The sequence below is a fragment of the Myxine glutinosa genome, chromosome 6, assembly GCF_964187855.1.
Source record: "Myxine glutinosa chromosome 6, kmMyxGlut1.1, whole genome shotgun sequence".
In the NCBI taxonomy this organism is placed as follows: Eukaryota; Metazoa; Chordata; class Myxini; order Myxiniformes; family Myxinidae; genus Myxine; species Myxine glutinosa.
The window spans coordinates 123,336,942-123,355,139 of record NC_136266.1 but is presented as its reverse complement, the minus strand read 5'-3'; the positions used below and the strand labels follow the sequence as shown (position 1 = coordinate 123,355,139).

Below are 18,198 nucleotides of genomic sequence, written 5' to 3'. Positions count from 1 at the left end.
AGACTGCTTTCCAGAAGCTTGTAAAAGAAGACCCTGTCCTTCGGTCTTGTGCCAACACATTCACCATCCCAAACCAGACCACAGAGGTGATCGATGACCTTGGATGCCGAGTAATGGCTATCCTCTTTGGTGGCAAGTGCAAAGCTTCCCTTGCAACAATGCGATATAACACCTTCAGCAAGAAGGTTGTCTCTGCTTCGTCTTTTGTAACACCCGAACGTCTGCCCCCAACTGAATCTGCTACCAAACTTCACTCTATTAGAGCGTACTACCAGATCATGGTGTGGATGGGAAAAGAAGAGGGTATGGATGCCATGAAATGGGGGTGGAGCCTGCAGGATAATCAGTTTGTCCCACTTATGTCAAGAATGAACGCTGCTCCAGACAGTCTCTTGAAGGTCATTCATTGTAACTGCTCCACTGCCTGCAAGGCACTCGGCTGCTCTTGTAGACGATATGGACTACCATGTACTACTGCCTGTGGACCGTGCCAACTTGAAGAATGTGACAATCCACATAACAAGTTTCTTCCAGAGGAGTCGGAGGATGACGATGAATAGCGACTCTCTGACTAAATGTAAAAGACAACAAATGCCTAATGGGCTGGTAAACCTGGCTTACTGGATTACCTGATTACTTTGTGCTTATTTAAGTAATTTTGATGATTTCCTGGGTGCCTTAAACCTAGGTATACACACTGAAAAATACTCTCTAGGTTGACTACTATTCGACAGAGCTATTTTATTGGATCAGGATGTCACCTTGGGATGCCATCTTGGTCTTGTCAATAAATAATTAACTGATGGTAATTTTATTGATTCAATTGGATTCCTTGGGCCCTAAAACCTAGGGTTAAACACCAAAACCACCTTTCTAGGTTGAATAATAATTGAGATATGGCCATTTTAAGCTCCCGGCGGCCATCTTGGACGCCATCTTGAAAATGACCCCTTTCCGGAAGTCAGATGTTACTAGATTTTTAGTATGTTATTTAGCATGCCCAATGGTACCAGAATCCATTGAAAAACCTTTTGTATCAAATTTTTTGGGGTTAGGTGAGTTTTTTCGTATATTGACCCTACTAGTGTAGATAATTATAGATCTAAATATTTTTTTAACCATTGGTATTTGAAAATTATCTAGACCTATTTCGGTTATTGACAGAACATCGATGTTAAAGAGAAGTATAATGAGTAATGTATTATGCATATATTACTTCTAAATTTTGGTTAGTTTGAATATTCAAACTATGAATAAAAAAATAACCTTTTAATTTTATGTTTTCTGGTAATATTTTTCTTACAGGCTTTAATTTTCTGTTCTGGTTGGAAATATTTAGTTTCACCCCAGAATAACTTTTCAAATGATAATTTGTCATCTATTGAAAAAAATTTTAGGAATGAAGAATTCCCCGTTTGGTGTTAATGTAATTTCTTTTTTTTTTTACGATTAAATATTAACCCCCGTTTCCCAAATGCCAAATCTTGGAAAAATTTCTTCTTCCATTGATCATATGTTTTAAAGTGCAAGTAAAGTGACAATGTATATTGGGCCTTATTAGGGAGAATTATGTTCATTTTTAACATTTATTTGGCAATACACAATATTTAGTGATTATAGTTAACATAATTAGCATATTTTTGCCATTTTTCAACACATATCTTCATATGCAATAAACCGGAAGCGTTCGGCATTTTCTGGAATGTGACGTCACGAAAAGACTTCGCCTGCGAACAGATGATTTATCGCCATCACAAAGCTATCGCGTTGATTTGCCGTGTGATGTTTACCTGCTTATTTTTACTTATTGCGTGTTTCAATTGACAATGGTATGGAAGTGTGTGGCATACGGCTGTTCTGCCAGCGACAAAGAGGGCGTAAGCCTACATATGTGGCCAAAAAAACCACAAATAGCGAGTCATTTCAATCTCAAATGAAATTCCACTGGAAGATTTGTCAATAGGTGAGGTATATTAACAAACGAATGAAACAGATTTGGTCAAATTCTGACTTTTTTGAACTAGATCGCATTTCACACAAAGTTGTGAGAAACTAAAGAAGAAGAAAGCTTGCGGGGGAGGGGAGAAGAATATCCCGCTCGAGATATCGAGATCCCGAGATATCGAGATCCCGAGAATATCCCGAGAATATCCCGCTCAATGGCTCCTGGCTTCTCAGATAATATAAATAATTCTGTCTCTGCAATTTCAGGTTAATTTTCTTTTTAAAATGGCTTTTTCTGCAATTAGTGCATGGATTGACATGTGTGGGTGTGGAGGGGGGGGGGGTGGGATGTGTGTGTGTGTGTGTGTGGGGGGGGGGGGTTGGTGTGTGCGTGTGTGTGTGTATGTTAGGGGTGGGGGGTGGGGGTATGTGTGCGTGTGGGGGGGGGGGGGGTTTGGTGTGTGCATGTGTGTGTGTGTTAGGGGTGGGGGTATGTGCGCGTGTGTTTGTGTGTGTGTGTGTGTGTGTGTGGTGGGGGGAGAGAGTGTGTGTGTGTGTGTGTGTGTGTGTGTGTGTGTATGTGTGGAGGGTGTGCATGTGGAGGGAGGGGGAGTGTTGTGTTGTGTTGTGTTGTGTTGTGGGGTGTGGGGTGTGGGGTGTGGGGGAGTGTTGTGTTGTGTTGTGTTGTGTTGTATTGTGGGGTGTGGGGGAGTGTTGTGTTGTGTTGTGGGGGGTGGGGGAGTGTTGTGTTGTGTTGTGTTGTGTTGTGTTTTGTTGTGGGGGGGGGGGTGGGGGAGTGTTGTGTTGTGTTGTGTTGTGTTGTGGGAGGTGGTGGAGTGTTGTGTTGTGTTGTGGGGGGTGGAGTGTTGTGTTGTGTTGTGTTGTGTTGTGTTGTGGGGGGTGGGGGAGTATTGTGTTGTGTTGTGTTGTGTTGTATTGTGGGGTGTGGGGGAGTGTTGTGTTGTGTTGTGGGGGGTGGGGGAGTGTTGTGTTGTGTTGTGTTGTGTTGTGTTTTGTTGTGGGGGGGGTGGGGGAGTGTTGTGTTGTGTTGTGTTGTGGGAGGTGGTGGAGTGTTGTGTTGTGTTGTGGGGGGTGGAGTGTTGTGTTGTGTTGTGTTGTGTTGTGTTGTGTTGTATTGTGTTGTGGGGTGTGGGGGAGTGTTGTGTTGTGTTGTGGGGTGTGGGGGAGTGTTGTGTTGTGTTGTGGGGGGTGGGGGAGAGTTGTGTTGTGTTGTGTTGTTGGGGGGTGGGGGAGTGTTGTGTTGTGTTGTGTTGTGTTGTGTTGTGGGAGGTGGTGGAGTGTTGTGTTGTGTTGTGGGGGGTGGGGGAGTGTTGTGTTGTGTTGTGTTGTGGGGGGTGGGGGAGTGCGTGTGGAAGGGGGGGGGGCGGATGTGTGAGTGTGTGTATGTGCGGAGGGGGGGGTGTGGGTGTGCTTGTGGGGGGAGGGGTGTGGGGGTGTTTGTGTGTGGGTGGGGGTAGGGGGAATGGGTGTGTGTGTGTGTGTGTGTGTGTGTGTGTGTGTGTGTGTGTGTGTGTGTGTGTGTGTGTGTGTGTGTGTGTGTGTGTGTGTGTGTGTGTGTGTGTGTGTGGAGGGGTGTGTGTCCAATCTCGTGACAACACTTCGATTCCCTGACTGTGGCCATTGCTTGGCAGTGACCACATGTACACCTGCAACAAAACATGACACTCATCAACACATTATGTTATGTCCATAAGCGGCGATACTTAAAATACTTGTCATTCATGAAAGTATGTACATTTATATTTAGTTAAGAACTCACCAGTCACTGTTTCCCATTCTGGATGCTTCTTCCTCGACATTTGTGTTTCGCGGTCCGCCATTTAAGCCTGATTAGCGTCGCGCTCCGGCTCGAACATATAGGGTTTAATCCCAGCAAAATCCACATTAAATTCCTCAATCTCTTCTCTGACAAATCCATCGCAAGAACTTCCCTCATCCTCTGAAAATTCTAGCACAAACTCGCTCTCACTCCCACTCAAATCCTCAAATTCCACAAGTATTTCTGCACTCGCTGATGCCAAGTTGTTGACCTCGATATTGTAAAGCCTATTGTCTTTTCGTGATGTCACAGATGCGCCCCTTCCACTTTTGAAATTAATTCGGGAAATTTCCAGGAAAAAGTGTATTTCTCATAATTAAAATAATGTGGGCGTGACCTGAGCGAGTCGGCGAGTCGGGGGAGGCTCTGATTGGCAGGACAGTGCGCCAAAGCTGACGTCAGCGGCCGGGGATATTAACGCCTTAACGGGGGCCGGACGCAAGGCTGCCACTCGTAGCCGGACCCGGACGCCATTTTCGGGGAGATTGAGTAGGACTGGCAGTTGAGTGACATTCCTGGCAGTGAGAAGGTTTTTGAGTTCACGATTCGCAGTTCACAGCTTGAGAGAGTCCCGGTGCGATCCTCAGTTGGCTTGTGAACAGAGTCCTGGCCCTGGTTGAGTTGGCTGTCGTGTGGAAGATCGCCGTCGAGGTGGTTGGAGCTCGCTCCTTTTTGCTGGGTGGATTCGCGCTAGCCTGCTGTGGGACCTCGTGGTGATCGGTGCTTGGTGCTCGGTGCTCGGGGCTTTGGAACTTGGAGCGAGGTGTGCCGCGGGACGAAAGGAGCCGGGTGTTGGACGGCAGCCACCAAGACGACAAGGACGAGATAAGGCTGTATCCGCGAATACACTTTACATAAAAGACGTGTTATTTTCGTATTCATCTCCCTCGTCTCGTGTTTGAAATCTGTTGTGCTTGGGATCCCAATTTAGTTACCTTAGGTTTATCGTCACATTTTCCTGTCCCTGCCTGTTATTGGATAAACCCTTGTATTATTTTGCATCCCCATTCAAACCTGTGCCGCTTGAGTTAATTTCCTTCCACGACCGGAGCTACACGTGCTGCAGTTAAGTGCTTTCGCCGCAGCCTCCATTTCCCTTCTTCCTCCCGCGCGGCCATAGCCGAATCCGTGTTTGGGTAGTTGCCTCCAATAAGACCGTTTAGGCTGTCCGCAACTCTGATGTTAATCGGAGTTGCACGACAACTGTTGTCGAGGAGTGGGATGGAACCCTAGAAAAAAAGAAAAAGAAAAAAAAATTGGTGTCAAGGAGTGTGGAGAATTTGGAAAGAAAATTTTTTGTAGTCGGAGGCGGAAATTTATATAGTCGATTGGGCTTGCACGACGCGAAAGGTGCGTCATTAAATTAATTCAATTCCTGTTGGAAAAGCCGCGCGGGAAAGCGACCTCCTTTACGGAGGAGGAGGTGAGCAGTATGGAAAGGAGATGGAAGGAACTTCCCCCGCCGGAGGGACGGCCCCCATAGACACCCAGGCCTTAATGAAATTAATGAAGGGAATGAGTGATCGATTGGAGGGGCAAATTAAAGAAAAAATTGAGGGACTGATTAACAAAATGGATGCCTGGTCGAGTAAATTGAAGGAAGGACGAACGAATAGTGCCGTCGGGGCTCAGGAGCCGGGAATGGCAAAATTTGGAATTGCACCGGGAATGGCAAAATTGGGAATTGCACCGGGAATGGCAATTGAAGTAAATGGGGAGATTGCAGGTGCAGAGGTGGATGGGGAATGTCCACAGGTGAATGGGGAATGCGCACAGGTGAGTGTGGTGCGCACAGGTGGATGGGGAATGTGAACAGGTAGATGGGGAATGCCTGCAGGTAAGTGTGGAATGCGCACAGTAGAGCGTAAAAGGTGCAAATTGTAGCAGGGAATGTTTCCCACCTGGTGGCCTGGTTGTTTGTCGGGACCAGGTGGATGTCACAACACCCCAACCGGGGGATGCATTCGGAATTGTGCAGCACCAGGGCGATGGTGCAGAGCAAGAGGGGGTAGAGGTATTGGGGGTCCGTGCAATGGAGCCGGACTGGGTATTTATTGGGGATATTTATGAAAACCTGTCGGGGTCAGAAATGATTTGTGGTATTGATGATGATGATGACCTTGATGTGACACAGCGGCTGGGGACCTGGGACAGTCCCATGGAGGTAGAGTTTGACCAGGCCCAAAGGAGTTTGGGGGATGAGGTGAGTTGGTCCGAGGAGGTGGTTGGAATGACCAAGGGAACTCTCACCGTACACTACGATTTGGTAACAGGCTCCAAAATTACAGAACCAGTTGAGGGAGTGTGTTGGCTCCGGGCTGGATTTGGATCTTGAAGGATCGGGAGATCGAGCCTCTGATGATTTGGTCCCCGTAGGGAATGTGGACCGGCTGCAGGGAGGGGCAGAACAACCTGTGATAGAGGTTGTTACCTGCAGCTGCGGTTTGGCAGTGGGAATAAAAAAAATTAAAAGGAGAAAGAAATTTAGAGTAAAATGGGAATTTGATTTGGCGCAGCCATGGGGAGAGTTGGTCCCCGGGCTGCGGGATTTGGACATGGGGAGGTCAATGGTGATGGCCTCGGGCAAACGTTGCCTCTTTCGAAATTTGGGAATGCCAGCCAGCTGGGGGGCTGAGCTGGCGGGATTTGGACGTGGGGTCCAGCCATGGGGGGCATGGTACGACCTGGGCCCCCCGGGGGGTCTGGCGGAGTGTGGTGTCCCTTGTCCGTCGGGGGACCGCCCGGGTGTGTAGCTCGGGCCGACAGGGTCACCGGACCCTAGTGGGGGTTAAGACCTCCAGGGGGGTCCGAGGTGGCTTCTCAAGCCTGGGTTGGCATTTATTGAGGACCACTAGGGGGAGGTGTTGTGGGTCATGCTTTGGTGGTGGCACCGTGGACGGCCAGCTTGGGCCTGATGTAGTGACCACCCGGGCATGCGGCCTGACACCCTCCTCCTGAGATTCTGGGACAGCCAGCATGTGGTGACCTAACATGTTGTGCTGGGCTATGGACACAGGTCGAACCGAATGGACAGGAATGAGATAGCCTGCCGTACAACCATTGGGGCATCTGTAGAACATGATGGTTTGAGAGTGACCTTCCACAGATGTTCCGTTATGATTTATGGACTCTCGGGTTGGGAAGAGAGCCATGGGGATGTGAATCGGGAGATGTGTAACGAGCCGAGCATATGGGCCATGCTCGGCTGGAATGTGTTTGGCAAAGCATCTTTCTTTGGTTGAGATTAGTGAATTGTGACAAATGTTTGGCATGGGTAATCTGTGGATTAGATGCAAATTTAAGGGTGAATTTTGTGAAGAGAAATTGTGGACACTGTTTAGTGACGCCATTGTTGATCCAGGTGTGGTAGACCAAAGTGTTGGAGGCTGTGATAAAATTGACAAGGTAGCAGGACACAGCCTTCGACTGCTTATGGGGGCGACTGCGCCAATATTTGGGACGCGGAGTCATGGGGATGTAGTTGTGTGGTTGAGGGTCAACGTGGTGCTGTGCGTGTCCGAGGGGTGTGGACCATGTCTTCTGGGTGAGTCTCCTGGTGGAGCATGGCTGTCGACTGGACCTTGGTGTGGTCAAGTGTGGGTGAGCACTGGGGGGGGGGGGGGGGTTGGCAGTTCTGTGGTCGGACTGGGGGATGATGTGGAGTGCAGGGGGCGTGGCTGTGGGGATGCCACGCACTGCGACCGTGCCCCCCAGGGCCGAGGTTGTGTGTGCGGTAGTGTGTGCTGTGGCAGCAAGTGCTCACCACATTGACCAGCTGGGGCTGGTGCAGCTGTGTTCCTCGCGGGGGGGGGGGGGGGCGAAGGATGGATGGTGGGTCGCACCCTTTTGGACAATCATGTGCCATGTTGGGGTTTTGACTGCTCACCTTGTCCCGATGACCCTTGCACGGTGGAGGTACAGAGCTGTCGTCGCCACAGGTAGTTGTGTGGTGATGATCACCGTTGGATGCGGATCCACATACCTGCCAGTGTCGTGGGGACAAAAGTGAAATTTGGAAGAATTTGGTAGGCCCAATGAGAAATTTTGGGATTTTGAGGGTGGATTGCACTTTGGACCTGACCAACCGATAGTTACCTGCACTTGAGGTTAGTGCTGTTAGCTAGATTCAAAATCCCGTCTCGGAACCGTCTCGATAAATTTTCAATTTTTATAACGGGATCTCGGGTCGGCTCGGTTCCTGACAAAGTAATACATAAAAAAAAAAAAAAGGCTTCAAAAATAATGGAATTTCATTACAATATATAAACAACAATGAAAAAAATTCATTTCTGATGTTGAGTACTTAAATTCCGACTTAGCTTCCATTTACCGGGATGAAATAAAATACACCGCCTACATGCAGATGATCGGCCACCGATGGGACCGGGTTATCTCATTACAGTTTGTATTGTCGTGTAATTTCTTGCTCGGAATGTCAGAGAGAGGGAGAAAATGTTTCTGCCCAGGCATATTCGAGTCCCGGTTGGAGTTTCATTATCATTTTGTGAGTTGTGATGGGGCATGTCAAGCGTTCTCGTAGCTCGCGCGCGTACACGTACGACCGTTCGATATTCATGATAGTTCAATAGTTGCCGCGTCCTGCTGCTGCGCACATGTGCATGTTACTTTTTTTTTTATAGTTCCGTTAAGCGGGCTATAATGACGCAGCGTTGCGTGCCTCAACTCAAATCGGAATGTACAATTTTTTGTTCAACCCGTTGATAGCCGTTCGGTGGACGGATCAAATATACCGACCCCTTATTCCAGAAATTGAAACTAATAACGCTAAATAACGCCTTTCATCGCATGTTCACTTGTTTTAACAATTGTCGACTGATAAGGCACCCAAGTTATCCGAGCCCATGCTTTGATCAACCCGACTGCGTTACCTGAATTGCTGGGAAGCCCCACCAGGACGATGGCAGACATTTTCACTTTCAGAAGTTCCTGCCACACAACGAAATATTTTTTATTCATATTTACCTCAGCGCATTTCAGCCCATGGAATCCACGGCATCAGAGCAGGTGGGCGCTGATTCGCTCAGAGCGATCACGTGATGACGTTATGAACGCTATGACGCTATGAAAAAAAAATCGCTCGCTTTGCCAAGGGGCTCGCTCCCCCCCCCCCTTCCCCTCCCCTCCCCCGCCCGGCAATGCCGGGTACTTCTGCTAGTAAATTATAAAGCAGGCGGTGTAGTGATCACCCCCCCCCCCCCTCCTTATTTTGACTCTGACTAAAGTAAACGTAATCAACTTATCAGGCCTAAAGTGGAGATAAGATAACCAAAATACTTTCACATTCAAACCGTCACACCAAACCCCGAGGGATTCTTACAATTTATAGATTTAGCGTTGCAATTAAACATAAACGTTCATCAAAAACTCATTTCATAAAACTACATAATGTATTGTACTTGTATTAATACATTGTGTGTGGAATAATCCGTTATAAACGTGTTTTTAATCTAAATAAACATCGTCCCTCCATTCACGGGGCCTCGAGCGAATCCCTCGATATTAATGTGCTAAAGACCATAGCAACCACATTCCGTAACTCGTCTCCAAGGACGGACACGTGACCGCAGCGGGGCGAGGCGGAGTGATACAGCGGAAGGATTCAACGGTTTAAATAAAGCCGCGATGCGGGGGATTTTCATTGGGACCTTTATCCTGATTTCGTTACCTCCGCCACCAAAGGTAGATGGAGGTTATGTTTTCACTCCTGTCTGTTTGTCCGTTTGTTTGTGAACACAATATCTCAAAAAGTTATGGACGGATTCGGACGAAATTTTGTGGAGATGCAGCGTGTGTGACAAGGACGACATGATTAGATGTTGGTGAAGATCCGGATTCGTTTGCAGTGCATTGTTTGTTGACAAGGGGAAAGTCCTGGAACAGTGAGTTTACTTTATCTATCATCGTTTGTGTCAGTTCAGCTGCACTTGCGAAAAATGATGCTTGTGCAGAAGCAGAGTAATGAAAGCAAGGCTCAATAAATGCCTCTATTATGGAAAATATCTGCAAGAAGTTGGAATTTTAACCGGGATTTTTTTACCGAGAAATTGCGTCAGTCAATTTATCTCGGGACCGTCCCGAGACCGTCTCGAAAGCCGAAACCGCCGGGATTTCGTCCCGGTCTCGGATCGATTGACAGCCCTACTTGAGGTGAGTTGAGGTGTACTGTCCCAGGCTTCAGGACTTGCTTGTGGAAATTTTGGGGACATGTAATTTGGAGTTGGGAGGCGGGTGAGAGTGATGACATGGCCGGTGAGGGGATGGAATGGGGGCCACACAGTGTCTTGTGGGTGGCGTATGTTTTGGTGTTGTGGTTATGTGTTTTGATGTGGTCGTGAGAGTGGAAACTGGAAATGGATGAGTGATGATTATATATTGGAGGAAATGAGTAAGTGGTGATTATTGTGTTTTGGAAATGAGTAATGATTCAATGTGAACTGGGGGATTTCACATGTAGCAGGCCATGGCAAACCTTTGTAACATCTTTTGAACCATTTCTATGAATTGTGCCGTGTTGTGTTGAGAATTGAATGGCAGCGGGGGAGGAAGTGTGTTTTGGGGATCTTGTGGGTGGGGAAGGTGTGTGTGTCCACAGGTATGGATCAAGCTCTGAGGAGCGATGCCTGCGCCCCCCCCCCCCCCCTCTGCGGCAATTACCCCTGGCAGCCGGTGGTACCTGGAAATTGGAGCTCGTCGGTGAAGGGTCAAGAGGTAAAGGTCAGTCGGTGAAGGTCGGTCGGTGAAGAGGTCGGTGAAGAGGTCGGTGAGGAAAGAGGTCGGTGAAGGGTCAAGAGGCCAAGAGGTAAAGGGGGGGGGGGCAATGAACTTGTAAGTCGGTTGACTTGTTTTTGGGACTGCGGGCACCACAGCCTGAAGCGACCCCACCATCCTTTTGTGCGGTACCTCCCCACTGCCTAGTTGAGGAATGCACACACACGAATGACATCAATGCCATGGTCCTGCAGGGGTGTGAAATAAGTGCTGGTAATGATAAAGTGTCGTGCTGAGTTATGGAATGTGTTTGAGTGGATAAGGGGTTTGTGTTGCATGAATGTGGGCGAAATCCACCAAGCCATGTCACTCACCTGCAACATCTGGACAGGGCCCGTGGAAATTTAGGGGTGCATTGGGGATGGCCCTGCAGGTAAGGTCGCGTCTTGTGGCATCCACCGGGGGACGCGGTCTGTAGATTGGGGTATGTAAAAATGTATAGAGTTTTTGCATTTTTGGAGTAAGGTTAAGTTTTGTGGATAAGGGAGGAGTTTTGAGTGTTGTTTGTTCCTCCCACCACAGGAGCGATGGAATGAAGACCATTGTAAATACATGATTGCATGATGGTTAAGGGGTTTAGTTGTTAAGGAAGTGTAGGTAGGTAGTCCGACTCACTTCCCACAGCCCTTCCTGATTTATTTCATAGGTTAATTAAGTGTGTCACAGTAAGTGTTAAGGCTGGAATGGTAGCGCCTGCAGTGAACCTTGCAGGAGCTACGGTTCCAGGGGGGGGGAGGGGGGAGGGGGCTGTGTTACGAATTTGGGTTGTGATATATGTAGAGCAGAGTAGATCTGAATAGGGAACATGCTTCGTGTGTCGCGGTAAGGAACACTTCCTGTAATAACTCATGTGTAGGCGTTTTGTCGGCTAAGATGTGTGATTGTGAATCTACCAGGAGATTCGTGTGTTAAGTCGTGTAGGGAATAATGAGTAGAGCCCTTGTATGTCTCACCTGTTAGCCAAACCTTGTCCCTTATGGCACTACAGACCACATAGACACTTGGTTAGGATTCCCTCAGTGCAACATTAATGACGCCCTTCCCCCATGACATGACGTAGGAAGAAATCAGGCCAGAACACCGCCACACGGCCACCACCATTTGCACCTCCGAGAGGCCTACCCGCCTCGCATAGCACGTGCTGTGACCAAGGAGCAGGAGCTGGAGTGAGAGTGACCTGAGCGAGTCGGGGGAGGCTCTGATTGGCAGGACAGTGCGCCAAATCGGCCGGGGCGGGCCGGGACAGTGCGCCAAACACGTCATCGGCCGGGGATATTAACGGGGGCCGGACGCCATTTTCGGGGAGATGGAGTAGGACTGGCAGTTGAGTGACATTCCTGGCAGTGAGAAGGTTTTTGAGTTCACGGTTCGCAGTTCACAGCTTGATAGAGTCCTGGTGCGATCCTGAGTTGCTCACAGTTGGCTTGTGAGCTCACAGTTGGCTTGTGAGCAGAGTCCTGGCCCTGGTTGAGTTCGCTGTCATGTGGAAGATCGCCGTCGAGGTGGTTGGAGCTCGCTCCTTTTTGCTGGGTGGATTCGCGCTAGCCTGCTGTGGGACCTCGTGGTGATCGGTGCTTGGTGCTCGGTGCTCGGGGCTTTGGAACTTTGAGCGAGGCGTGCCGCGGGACGAAAGGAGCCGGGTGTTGGACAGCAGCCACCAAGACGACAAGGACGAGATAAGGCCGTATCCGCGAATACACTTTACATAAAAGACGTGTTATTTTCGTATTCATCTCCCTCGTCTCGTGTTTGAAATCTGTTGTGCGTGGGATCCCAATTTAGTTACCTTAGGTTTATCATCGCATTTTCCTGTCCCTGCCTGTTATTGAATAAACCCTTGTATTATTTTGCATCCCCATTCAAACCTGTGCCGCTTGAGTTAATTTCCTTCCAGGACCGGAGCTACGCCGGCGTGCTGCAGTTAAGTGCTTTCGCTGCAGCCTCCATTTCCCTTCTTCCTCCCATGCGGCCATAGCCGAATCCGTGTTTGGGTAATTGCCTCCAATAAGACCGTTTAGGCTGTCCGCAACTCTGATGTTAATTGGAGTTGCATGACAATAGTTTTTTGAGGGCTCTGTCCACGGTGAAACACCTGGATAACCAAGACCAAGTTTCAATTTAGCACTTATCAATTTTTTCACAATAAACCTATAAACCTTCTCTCTCAACGTTGGATTTTGTATCAAAGACAAATTATACAACATTTATCTGTCGGCTTTGTGTTTTTCATTCAATGTAGTGCTCTTCCCATAAGTAATATCATGCTCCATACACACTTCATTAACCTTATTTAGAGGTTTAGACCAAGGTTTACGATTGTCAGCCTCATCGAATCTTTTATCCATGTTTGTCGCTGGACCACAGAAAGAATATCCAGGAAGGTGTAATTCCCCTGGAATTCCAGTTGTTGTAAATTTACTCCCTGACAAAAACTTTTGCATATCTCCCCCACTTTTTTGCTAAGAAATCATTTGGCACTTTTTATAGCCACACACTAAACATACCCATTTTTCATAAACGTGATTATTTTTAACTCACCTGGACTATGCTCAGCTGAGTTTTTGTCGACACCCAGTGTCCGTCATCCGTCATCCGTCTGTCGTCTGTCTGTCGTCTGTAAACAATTTGACGTTTGTTGATAAAGTCACAAATATTGATAAAATTTGATGAAACTTGTTGTGCAGCATCTTTAAGACATAAACTAGTTTGGGATTGCATTTGGGCATTGCACGCCCAAAAATGGGCGCAGCAGGGCAGCCATATTGTAAAATCCATTTGTGTCAATCTGGTACTTCCTAATGTAGCTCTAAGGCTGAAACTTGGTGTGTAGACAGTATGTACCAAACCTCAACACATATATTACGGGTTTTGACGATGTCCGAAAAATGACATGATCATGACCTATGACATGACTTGACCCATAAACATCAGTTTGGACAACGTCCAAACTCTAAAAGTCACAAATACTGATCAAATTTGATGAAACTTGTGCCTTTTGCCACTTAAAGATATTTGAAAACACACATATAAACGCACATATAAACATATAAACGCACATATAAACTATATAGTTTGTGGTTCTATTATGCATATTCTAACCATATTGATATAGACCAGTTGAGTTAAGGTTCCCTGGTTCAGGTTTATGTTCCATTCAAGAGAATTATAATTTTTGTATTCAAGGATACTTACAAGGAAAGGGGACAAATTTTTTCATTCCTTATGAATTGGAACATAAACAGGGAAATTTTGTAATTAAGAACTGGCCTTATACAGATATTGCTAAACCCACAAATAGAGACTTGATTCAAATATTAAATAAAAATCAACTTCTCAAAGTTATGAAAAATAAAACACTTTTAGAAATTGTCAACAAATCCTATTGGTATCTTATTTTGAGAAAAATAATTATAGATACAAGAATAGCTCAAAATCCAGATGAATATATTGTCGTGCGAATCCCTCAAGGTTAACACCAGGGACCGCGGAAGACCGAACGGCTTTAATGGAGGCGACGACCAAATATGGATTTTGCTATCAACCGTGGGAAGAAGAAGTGAAGAGGAAGAAGCAGCAAAAGCGCATATCTGGAGAGGGAATGAACTCAAATGAACACGGGTTTAACAAGGAATGGAAAGTAATGCAAGGGTTTATTTTAAATAAAGGTCGGGACAGGGAAATGCGATGATGAATCTAATAATGATCCTAAATTGGCATCCCACACACCGACTTCAAAATAGGAGACAGGGGAAAATGAATTAACAAAAGAACACGTTTGTTTTGGGTTCGTGTAATGTGGTGCGAGCATAACTGTCTGTCGTCCAACTCGGCCCCGTCCGGCTCCAAGCTCCGGCGTGAGGAAGCCCTCCGTGCGCTTCACCCACGCTCTGATCGGCCCCGAGTCAACGCCCCACTCCAGGCTCCTTTCGACCGCCCACGAGGTCCGTTCGCTCCACGGCACGCCTCGCTCCTGCACCAAAAGCCCCGAGCACTGCTCCAAGCATCACGAAGATGGCGAACCAACGACCACCAGGACCTCTCAATCCGAAGAGCCAAGACCCAAGGACGAACAACGACAAGCGAAGGGCCAGCACAAGTCAATAACAAGAGCGAAGAGCCCAGCACGAAGAAGAGCAGCGCAGAGACCAGGGACAAGAGACCAGCATGAAGAAGCCAAGAGAGAGACAGAGAAAATGTCGTGCAACGCGTCCTTTTGTAACCTGGCCCGTCTGACGTCAGTTCTGGTGCGCTACCAACCAGCGCCTCGTAGCTTCCCGCCGTTTGCCGAACCTCCTCGCGCCTTCCATGCTGATTGGTTCCAGGTTCGCGGCTTCCATGCCAACCAATCACAGTCCTCCTGGGCATGGTTACAGCTCGTCTCACGCGATGTTGCTAGGCCAGCTGGTGGTGCGGCTGGCGGCTGCCATCCGGCAGTGCCCCGATCTGGCCGCCTGCCGGTCTTCTTCCAAGGTCATTGTAAGGAAAGGGGAATTATTTAATGTGTGCACTAAGGACCTATCTAAGTGTTTATATGTGTGCGTTGCCACAAGGGACAAAGGACCAGGTCTGACACACAGGGGTTTATCTTAGTCCCCACAACTATTTAACACACGAACCATCCTTGTATGTTCACAGGTATACACTTACCCCGACAAACCGCCTAAAAACACAGAACCTATTACAGGTAGATTCCCTATCGCGACAGTCGGACACCGACCTATACAGATCTACCTGGCCCTAGATATTCCTTTCCCCCCCCCCCCCCGACATAACACTATGTATAATATTCTATGGGGCTCAAACTCAAGGGAAGCAAGACAGGAGGAAGGAGTTGAAGAAGAGAAGGATAAGGAGGAAAGGGAAAAAGAGTGAGGGAGAAAGGGGAGAAGGTGATAAAGAAACTTTTCTGAAATAAATGGAGGAGAGAGTGAAGACATTCTTAAGGATGCTTTATGTTTAAAACAACATCAATTAAAAAAATGTTTTAATCGGAGAAGAAGAACACACAAATCACTTCATATCAACTCAACGGCGACATCTGGAGTCCAGATATCAAATAGGGCTTATTAAATAAAAATTGAAAATTAAATTTAAAAAATTGGGAAAATTATATAATTGAAAATTGAAAATTATATAATTGAAAAAACTTGAAAATTGAAAAATAAACAAAAAACATTGAAAATTGAATAAAAATTTTTTGGAAAATTGAAAAAATTGGGAAAATTGAAAAATGAACCATCATGAACCATGTTGAACCATATTGAACCATAATGAACCATGTTGAACCATAATGAAAAATATTGAACCATATTGAACCCTATTTGGACAAAGTGAGCCAGAATCAACATTTCCATACATCTCACGGATGATGAAGGTTGTGGTGAAGTTTCATCCAAATTGTGTGTGGAGGTTCTGAGAAAAAGCATATACCTATTTTGGGGGGCAAGCCCCTCCATAGACCACCTACCTGAGCTATCTAGTCCAATATTGATGTCCTCCCAAATAGGAACAGATATCTGTATTATGAAAGCTAAATGTTCAACGTTTTTTGTAATATCACGTACATAAAAGTACATGGATGGATTATATCGGTCGGTTGGATGGAGTTCATTTTCATGTCGCCCGTCCGATCTTGTCAGAGGGGCGGGGGACAAAAAGGACTCACTGATATGTGGCCTGCTGGATTGTTGTTAAATGCATTCCTTGATTGCGTTAATATTGTGTTTGTGTGCTTTATTAGGCATCATCCGTCTTTCCATTTAGATCCCTTGTAAATACGGAATTGGGCATATTTGAACATACAAGTCAAGGAGCTTTTCTCTGCTTAATCAGTATTGTGGTTTTAATAGTCAGGTGGCTTTGTGAAATTACCGTTACCGGACGGATAAAAGCACAATATTTGGTATGAGGCTCCCTTACGGCCTATTAATTAATCTTAGCCTAGGAGCCCTCCGGAGTTTTAAAACATTTTCTCATGCATATTTCTCATATTTCAACATATTTCTCATGCCTTCCTTGAAAAGGAGAACCGTGTTTCTCCCATCATACTGTTCTTGTGCCTCTGGGAAGCGTTCCAGCAAATTACCCTTCAGTCTGGTCTTGTTGACTAGTTTCTTGATGCCCAGTTCCTCCAGATGATTCACATACAGAGAGTGGATCTCGGACAGCTTGCAGGGGAGAGTTCCAGAGTCCACAGATTTCTCAATGTAGCTGGTCAGTTCTACAAATCCGAGACTCGTTCATTTTCTCATCTGTATTTTCAGGTGTTTGGCTAGCCTTGAGAGTGAGACTACGGTAGCGATTTCTCAGTTTGACCAGACATGCCAGATGGTATTTTGCCTCCATTGCAATTAGATCTCCTCCAACTATTCTAGTCATAAGTTGGGTGTCGTTTAGCTCTGTGATCATGTCCCGGATATTTTTGTCAGCATCAAATGTTGAAAATTCATGGAGAACATTTTCTTCTTCACCTTTCTCGCAGAAGAAACACTTTTGAACGTTCAGTGCTTTGCGCTTACTGTGCCTTTTCTGTTCATCATCAGGGTTGTGCTCTCTCTTCATCTTTGCCTTTGCCAACTTAGAATTCTTGAATTTTAAATGGCAAGATTTGTACCAGGAAGCAGAATGAGGAGCAAAATTGTCAACAGTTCATCACTTCCAAAATAGAGTTCAGCTGGAAGAGCACCAATGGCCCGGAACTGTTCTACATTGGTCAGGAATAATGTGTAGGCATCTGTTTTGTCACCACTTGTCCCAGGGTTCTGCAACGGACACTTCAAGGGTTCAGCAGTATCCCGCTGGCAAATGACGCAGTAATCCCAGTTTAGCTCCATGTTGAGTCACACACTGAAAAGATACAAGCATATTGGAATATTTAGAACCCAGTTTCTGTGTATAGTTGCATAAATACTTTGCTGGAACTCGTTGTAGGTCTACTGGTGGTATTGCAATATTCAAAACCTATTCAGTGGGTTCAGTGGCCTAAAAAAAACAACATTTTGCAACCAATCTGGTGTTCTTATGACTACCAGGACTCGAGAAAAGCTATATTTTGTCATCGATGTTGGCCATCTTGAATTTTGGTGTTTTACATGAATTTTTTTTTTAACTCCGAAGGGCTCCTAGTCCTAGGCTAACATTAATTAATAGGCCCTAAGGGAGCTTCAACCAAAATATTGTGCTTCTATCTGCCCGGGAACGGTAATCTTTAAATATAGCACTAAGCCACCTGACTTTCAGGAGAAACCCTATCAAAGCCTGTAAACACTCCGATAAATGTCACACTTGGGTAAACAAAACAAAGATGAACGAGACTGTGTCCTCACCAAGTCCATTGTAGTCTCTTCCAACACGGTGATGAACTTCTCCAATTTGGTGTCCTTTGTGAATATAAAGTCATCATCCACCCACAAGAGGTACTTGGTGGTTACTTGTGAAACAGCCAGGTTCCTCCCAGCAAACCAACCCTGTTTGGTAGATTTTATAATTAGGTTTACTCTCCATGAAATGGAGAGTAACCTATTATTACTGCTAGAGTTTTTCTTATTATTATTATTCTTCCACGCTATTTTGCACCTCCGAAAACTTCATAATTAAGTTTCTCAGCAACCGCTGGTCGGATTGAC

The 18,198-nt window shown here is 46.4% G+C and overlaps 1 protein-coding gene across 1 annotated transcript in view; it reads right to left on the bottom strand.

Moving 5' to 3' along the window:
* Positions 1-18,198, bottom strand: part of LOC137430253 (beta-1,4 N-acetylgalactosaminyltransferase 1-like) — a 199,121-nt gene that overhangs the window by 31,039 nt on the left and 149,884 nt on the right. The window contains exon 8 of the mRNA XM_068120978.2: positions 17,899-18,039. Coding sequence (XP_067977079.2) covers positions 17,899-18,039 — 141 coding nt within the window. The remainder of the gene's footprint in view (positions 1-17,898; positions 18,040-18,198) is intronic.